The sequence below is a fragment of the Arachis ipaensis genome, chromosome B8 (assembly GCF_059453495.1).
Source record: "Arachis ipaensis isolate K30076 ecotype BB chromosome B8, ASM5945349v1, whole genome shotgun sequence".
NCBI lineage: Eukaryota > Viridiplantae > Streptophyta > Magnoliopsida > Fabales > Fabaceae > Arachis > Arachis ipaensis.
In genome coordinates this window covers 14,373,381-14,381,658 of record NC_142443.1, presented here as the reverse complement: position 1 = coordinate 14,381,658, position 8,278 = coordinate 14,373,381, and the positions used below count along the sequence as shown (strand labels likewise).

The 8,278-nt window shown below is 34.4% G+C and overlaps 1 protein-coding gene and 1 pseudogene across 1 annotated transcript; both read left to right on the top strand.

The window, feature by feature from the left end:
• Positions 1-354: 354 nt before the first annotated feature.
• Positions 355-1,462, top strand: LOC107610530 (uncharacterized; annotated as a pseudogene).
• An 864-nt stretch (positions 1,463-2,326) lies between these two features.
• Positions 2,327-5,261, top strand: LOC107614168 (trihelix transcription factor ENAP2). Its single transcript, XM_016316397.3, has 2 exons — positions 2,327-3,376; positions 4,970-5,261. The coding sequence occupies exons 1-2, from the start codon at positions 2,464-2,466 to the stop codon at positions 4,981-4,983; spliced, it is 927 nt and encodes a 308-aa protein (XP_016171883.1). The 5' UTR covers positions 2,327-2,463; the 3' UTR covers positions 4,984-5,261.
• The last annotated feature ends 3,017 nt before the right edge of the window (positions 5,262-8,278 follow it).

Genomic DNA, 8,278 nt, shown 5'->3' with positions numbered 1-8,278 from the left:
AATATACTAAAGATTACACATCTCCGTAAATATTATATTTAAATAATTCAAATAAAAAAAAATCCTTCCCTCAAATATGTATTCCATATTTCCATTTTATCATTTTATCTCCTCTTCGTTTTAGAGAATCTTAAAGGACATTAGTTTCTCTAATTTGAATGTCAACTCTCCCACTCAAATTCGGCTCCTCTTAACAAACCCTAAAACCTTCTAACTTTTAAAACTATGCTGAATGCTTTGGCCATCTTTTTCGTCTTAAATCTTATTCAGTGCAATGTAGCTGCTCCTTTTGTGAATCTTTGAAGCTTTGCATCAGTGAGTTGATTCAACCATGTGTGGAGGTGGAGGATCAAATTAGCACTCAGAAGAACAGCCATAGCTGAAGCTCAGCTTCCACCATGCAAAGAAATGATGCCCAATTTTCTTATTTCAAGGTTAGCTTCTTCCTTTAAAACCCTAAACCTCAACAACCCCAACTCCCAATTGAATCTTCTTCAACAGCATAAATCGCATCTCCTTTTCTTCAATTCACTCGCAACCAAAGATACCAAACGCCCAAAAGATCGCAACTTTACAATCTCCTACCTAATCGCCACATGCGGATTCTCTCCCAAAACCGCCGCGCTTTTGTCACAAAAGGTTCACTTCAAAACCCCTGAAAAGCCAAACGCGGTCTTAGCCCTCCTCAGAAAATATGGATTCTCCGAAACGCAGGCTAAGTACATTCAGAAGCGACCCATGTTGCTCCTCACTGATGCAGAAAAGATCAGTAAGCCCAAGCTCAAGTTTTTCTCCTCCATTGGGATTTCACGCGTTGACCTTCCAAAACTCGTGATTGAGAACCAAACCCTGTTAGCCAGGAGCCTTGGAGCTTGGAGAAGTGCCTCATTCCGCGCTATGAGGTCCTGAAGAGTGTTGTTCGAAGTGAGCAAGAAGTTATTAGTTCATTGAAGCGTGGTGCAATGGCTTTTGTGTTGTGTGATGTGATAAAGAATTTGATTCCCAACACAAAGATTTTGAGAGATTTGGGTGTGCCTCAGAGTTCTATCTCAATGTTGGTTCTGTTTCACCCGATCATGGGTTGTTAAAGGTGTGAAGTTGGCAAAGGAAATGGGGTTTGATCCTAACAAGTGCAGTTTCATCAGTGCCATACATGTGCTCTTGCATATGGATCGGAAAACGAAGTCTTTGGAGAAATGGGGTTGGTCAAAAGAGGCGTCCCTTTTGTCGTTTAGAAAGTTCCCTGCTTTTATGTCATATTCGCCGGAGAGGATCGGGCCAGCAATGAGATTCTTGGTGGAGGATATGGGTTGGTCTTCCGAGGAGATTGCCAGGTTCCCCACAACTCTAGGATACAGCTTTGGAGAAGAGGGTTATCCCTAGATGCCATGTCATTAAACTAGTTCCTTATTGCCTATATGGATCAATTGACGACATAATACCCTGTCATAAACCAATGTGATGTGAGATTTAAGGGGATGGCAATTAAGGTGTGACATTGACATGAAAGAGAAGGAAGGCTGTGATACAAAATGTGTTTGGAAGCTTCTTTTAAAAAAAAAAAAGAATAGAGTAAAATTAGCTATTAGAGAACTCCAAGATCCTCTCTTTTTTTCTTTCCTGTATTACTGACCATTATTATTTATCCTCTAAAACTTATATAATCAATGAACTATTTTATAAAATATGTATTAAAATATAAAATCCATATTAAAATTATATAAAATAAAATAAGACATATAAAAATACATAAAACATATGATTATAAAATCTTTATGTAAAAATGAGAAGACTATGCCATTTGAGCTATAATTTGTTGGGATAATCTAATTAACCCTTATTTTAGAAGACATTTAATTGTTTATAGTTTTTGTCGCTGTGGTGTTAACATCATAAATAAAGCCCCCTCCAAAACACAACCAAAATCACCACTTCCAAATTCTAATAGACCTCTAATCCAACAACAGCTTTTCCATATTCTTTTGTTTTTTGCTAAATCTTGTCGGTTTTTGGTCATGTATTTTCTAAATCTAATGTTATTGATTTTGTTTAGACCATATCATTGAAAATAGTAGGCCCAAATACCGCTAATCCATCCTTCGATGTCCATAGACCTCGATCTGTTATTGGTTCAGAATCAAAAGCAACTTTTTTTTTATTATAAAACGTTTATAACTAATTTAAACCCTAACAACCGTATTAAAGGCCCATAAAGAGTGCATAAACTCGAACCCAGTTCTGTCCAAAGGGCCTTCCTTCCTAGTAAAGGCCCAAAAAGAAATTCCAACGAAAAAACAAAAAGCAGTGTTTCCCGCACGTTAATGGCCTAACGAAGTACATTGCCAAAGCTTTGTCTCTCAGGCGAACCAACCAACCGTAATTTCTCTCTGCCGAACCCACCGCCACCGCCACCACCACCGTTACTCCTTCCAAATACCACAACCCGCGCCTCACCTTTTCCCCATGGGATCCCCCGCTGAAGCACCATCTCCTGATGCCGCACCCGCATCATCTCCTCCTCCTCCTCCGCCGCCGACGACTCGGCCCTCACCGTTCCCCGGACGGGAAGACTGCTGGTCGGAGGAGGCCACCTCCACCCTCATCGACGCATGGGGTTCCCGTTACCTCTCCCTCAGCCGCGGCAGTCTCCGCCAAAATCACTGGCAGGAAGTCGCCGCTGCCGTCAACGCCGCCCACGGCCACGACCCGAGACACCGCCGCACCGATGTCCAGTGCAAGAACCGCATCGACACCCTCAAAAAGAAGTACAAGGTCGAGAGGGCTAGGGTTTCCGATTCCACCGCCGGCGACGATGACGGCGACGGACGCGTATACTCCGGCACATGGGCTTTCTTCCACCGCATCGATTCTCTCATCGGAGACACGTATCCTTTGAAAAAGCAGTCCCCGCCGGTGAAATCCTCACCTCGCCTTAAATCCCCTCCGGCGGCGAAGCCTTCGCCGCCGCCGTGGACGGTGACTCCGGTAGGTCCCCGATCCGGAACAAAGAAGCGACCTGCGCCGATGAGTTCCGATGACACTTATTTTCGCCGGAAGTTCTCGGCTTTTGCGGCCGCCGCGGTGGCGGCGGCTGCGGCGGAGAGTGAAGATTCAAAGGGGAGCAGCGAGAAGAGGAGAAGGGTAACAAAAAACGATGAAGAATGGGAAATTGGGTACCGAGAATTGGCACATGCTATTGAGAAAGTTGGTGAGATATATGAGAGAGTTGAAGCGGCGAAGAGGAAGCAAATGGTTGAATTGGAGAAACAAAGGATGCAGTTTGCTAAGGATTTGGAGTGTCAGAGGTTGAAGCTGTTCATGGAGACTCAGCTTCACATACACAAGATCAATAATCACTCTTCTAATGATGCTGCTGGTGAGCTTTAATTGCTTAGTTTTTTGCATAGTTTTGTTGTTGCTTTTGTGTCTTTGCATCTCTTTTTTGAATTGAAATGCTGCGTTTGGTTTTTAACTTTTTATTGGGGGTGACTCGTAATGTAAGATTGTAAGGTAATGTGTCCGTTGTTTTGTATCTTTAGAATTAGACATAGAATTATATATTTCTAACTCCCCATATAACATGGAATATAAATATATGATTGAAGAAGTAGCTTTTTTTATACATATTGTGCCTAAAGATATTAGGACACTTAAATGTTTACTAAAAATCTTAAAGGTAATATTTTTGTTCTGTTTGGAAATTAGAATTGTAACAGAAGGAAACTTCATTTGACTGGTTTCTATTATATTTGTCATCATTGCTGGATGTTTGTTTTACTTCCCAGTTATATGTAACTTTTATGTGCTTGTCACTTGGTTTTGTCATTTGGATGTGAATAGCAAGGTCCACTTGTGCTGCCAAACTTTCTAGAAAAGCTAAAGGGTTGACTAAGTATTTAGTTTTTATCTGATTTTTGCTATCTGATATGAAATAATACTGTAGAATTTTATATTCTGTTTATCTTATAATAATTATACTAAAACCACAAAGCTTACAGAATATCTAAGTTCAGATGTCTGATCTTTGTCCTATTTGTTTTATTAAATGTTGGTGATATTAAGGTAAACAATGTGATCAGTTTAGTTGAGGGTTTGGGTTGCATGGTGGATGCTATGATTCATTCTTGCAATGTTCACTCATTGAGTCATTGTATACTCATCCATATAATTATAGCAAATTAAAATAAAGTAAAAGAAATACTGACAAATTCAAATTCAATGACACCAAGTCTGGGCAATAAAAGCCCAACAAAGTTTGCTAGGATAAACAATTAAAGAACAAAGATCAAGGAGAAAATAAAAATTAACGAGATAGGAAGAAAAAAAAATTATTGAGATAGAGTTGAGGGGGTTGGGAACTTGTGATGTAAAGTAATAATGTTGCTAAAGGAAAACAGTTTTGCATTTTATTTGTATATGCATTGGTCAAACCATCCATGTCCAATTTTTCTGGTTCAGTCCCTCACCAAATTAGAGGTATCAAAATTTAAAACTTTTTTATTTGGATTATAGGTTTGGTTGGGACCACCAGAATTGAAAGAAATTAGTGTTGGACTTTGTTTAATCCAGATTGAGATTACTAAATATCAAATGTTGTTTATATAATACAAGTAATGGTAATCATGATTACGAGTAAACAAAGTTTGTGCACTGCATGAATTTATACAAAAACTTTTTATGGTTTATGCAATACATGATGCATATGTCTTGATTGTTCATCATCAATAAAATTATTTATTAATTATTGTTATAAATAATTGAAAATCTTATCCATTGTCTGAAAAAACAAGTGATTTCATTCAAATAATACTATAAATTCCTTTAATTATGTTTTATAAATGTCTGCTAGTGTTAATATTCATGGCATGACCTTGGATAATTGTGTCTTCTACTGTTCATGTTTTTTTTTTTTTTCTCTCTCTCTCGTTAGTGGGATCCAGAGATCTGATATTTCTTTCTCCTCTAACAGATAGTTTCTCATAGCAACTAGTAATGCACTGATGATGGACGAAAACTCCAATGGGTAAATTAGATAGATGTTACGTTGGTCATGGAAACATATTTGCCCTTTTTTTTTTAACTAAAAAAATAAAAAAATCTGTTAGTAAGAATTTAGATTGGTTTGTATTTATTTATAGTTATAATGCTATACTGTCCTTTGTGAAGAGAATTTAGTCTATCTATCAATTTCTTAAATATGAACAAGCTGATTGTGGATAGTGTATTCAATTAGAAATTGTTCTAATTCACTATTTCCAACCTTAATCTCTTTTATCAAACCTTGATTAATTAAATATGAAAGGGAATAGTTTAAATATTTTATGAAAAAAATTGAGTATATCATCATTTGATTAAAATATAACCTAAATTTAAATGTATATATATATATATATATTAAGGAGGAAAGATAAGTGAGGTTGGAAAAAAAAAAACTGAAAAACAAAATGGTATTTATGCATGTACATTTAAACTATAAATTGATTTTGTAATTTTAATCAATGAGAAACTTTGGATTATTTAGTCAACATCAACGAACACTACATGACTATATCACAACGTTTGCATTTTTGGTTTGTTATTATAAGGGACTTTAAAGGTGCATACTTTTTGGTCATAGGTTAGAAGTGTTTGAAGCCCATAGCTACAAAACGTGATCCATATGTCCCTTTCTACCTGAATAGCTATATATTTTTTTAGGTATTACCTGAATGGCTGAATTTTGTAGCTTGACAAAAGTCCATTTTTCGGCTTAGGCCCAAAGAAAGAGCAAAAACCAAGTCAGTTTGAAAATGGTTTTCAAAATAGAGAGTGAAAATGACAATGAAAATGAAAAAAATTGTGATGTTTCAAGGTTCCTCAACCCGAATCTTTAGTTTCTTCTTAGTTTGCTTTTCTTGGGCCTTAGGCCCCGTTGTAACAAAAAAAAAATTTTCACAAAGCACGGAAAGCAAGTTAAGCCCTGCGACCCCTGGAGTTGACGGTTTGTACCAAAAAAAGTTCAATCGTACTAGAAAGGTTTTCAAAATTTAAAAAATTGCACTGATGGTCTCACACCTTTTTCTATCGACTGGGTAATCTAGCACATTCTTTTTATGTTGGACTAGACGAAACAATGTTATAGTTTTAGTGTAAATTCTTGATGAAACGACATCATCATTTAAGTTTAATGGTCGTATATTTTTTTTGTGAGGCACAAGACGTTTTGCTATTCATTAAAATTAAATAATGTTATCTCATTGAGAATTTAGTGTAAAAAATAAAGCAATGTTGCTTCATCTAGTCCAGCGTGAAAAGGTATGTGCCAAGATACTTTAGGCGTCACGAGTCACTTAACAAAAAGGGGTAGAGACCAACGTGGTACAATTTTTTTAATTTTAGAGACTTTTATGGTGTAATTAAAATTTGATATTTTTTTGGTTCAAGCAGCCAATTTCAAAAATCACTTTGGTTGCAAAAAATGATGAAATTGTCAGATTTATTGCCAAAATTCTAAAAAAATCAAATAATAATATTTTCGTCGAATGAAATCTGACGGTATAAATGTCGCTAATAACTATTTATTGGTAGATTTTATTTGCTTATTACCACTAGAAAATATCTTATGGTAAAGTTGGTGCCATTTTAAATTTTTTGCATTCTAATTACGGTAGAAATTTCGGCGGTAATATTATGTAATAAAATAATATTAAAAAAAATTATTATATCATTGGATTTATTCATACAAAATTCAACAGTAATATTTTTTAACTATAATTAATATAATTATAACCTGATGAAACTAAATAATTTTATGATAACTAACATTTAAATTAAAAATTGATGAAAATTAAATATGTTTTATTAAAATTAAAAACTACAATACAATATGTTAGTAATGTCAAACTACAAAAAAAAACATTAAACCCATATCCTCATAATCGTTGTTGTCGTCCTCCTCTTGATAGTCTTGCTGGTGGGTGCTGGTGCAAGTGTAGATGAGGAGGAGCCACCTCCAGTACCATTGTTCCCGCTCGCATTTGCTCATTGTAAACAACCATCTGTTGTCGCATACACCTCAGAGACTCCGTGTCTGCATCTCGAGCATCCCTTTCCGTCAGCCAAATGAAACTAGTGACCCTGATTCTGTAGGCTTTGAGTTAGGCACCACTAGGAAACCTTCTCCCACTTCTGTATTAAAATTTTATCTTACAAAAAGTAAGTCTGACATAAAACATAAATAATTTAACATGATTGGAGATAGAAAATTAACATCGATACTACATGAACAACCCACGTATATAAGCAGCACAAATAATCCACGATAACGCTACACAATATTCAAATAAAAAAAAAAAAAACCTAAAACAGAGATAAAATTAGTAAAAATTAAAACTTAATAAATAAAATTAATAATCAAATTTAATAAAATTTCTAAAAATACTTATAAACAATAATGAAGTTTATTACCCTAAACTAATCCAATAAATCGTAAACCATAAATATACATAATTAACTACTTAACGTTAACCCAAAAATGTTAATTAATACTAAATTAACTTACTTGACCTATATTTAATCTTAAATTACTTTTAACATAAAACGAGAAAATAGTAAAGGTGAATTGTTTGGATTGGTTGTTTTAATTATGTATGGTCATCAGCATAGAATTTGACTCTGATATCATAATAAAATTGAGAGAATATATAAAGATAATTAGTATATTTTTTATTCAAAAAAAAAAAAAAATAACTACCAGTATATATACACAAAAGCAAAATAAATTAATAGAATTTTAAATTTTAAACTACATTAACAAACTAACAGAATTTTAAATTTTAAATTTTTTCATGAGTTTCCGAAAGTGGTTGATTCAATACATGCCATATGGAGTTAGAGTTTTTTGTGGTGAACTTCTATTGATTATTTCTTTTTATCTTTATAAGAATAGATGGAATGTTTAAGTCTGATTGAGTACTTTTCTAGTACTTTAATTTTAAGGTGACATGAGTCATGTTTGGATCAATTGATAAATTAATTTGATTTGACTCATTAATTGATTTGATAAAATATAAAATTTATATGTTGTATTTAATTTAGTTAAAGATTGGTGCATAGATTTTGATTGGATAAAATTTTGGATAAATTTATCTAGGTATGGTTGACTTGTTAATACCGTCAAAATTTAGAATTGGGATGTTTGTCACTTAAATTAATTAGAAATTGAAGACCTATTAATTTGTTATCAAGTGACATGTTTGTTGTTTAGATTTTCTTAAATTTAAACTGCAAATGACCTGTA

What these genes read in the sequence shown, in the direction of transcription:
- LOC107614168 (XM_016316397.3), top strand. Translation starts at nt 2,464, where the DNA reads ATGGGATCCCCCGCTGAAGCACCATCTCCTGATGCCGCACCCGCATCA.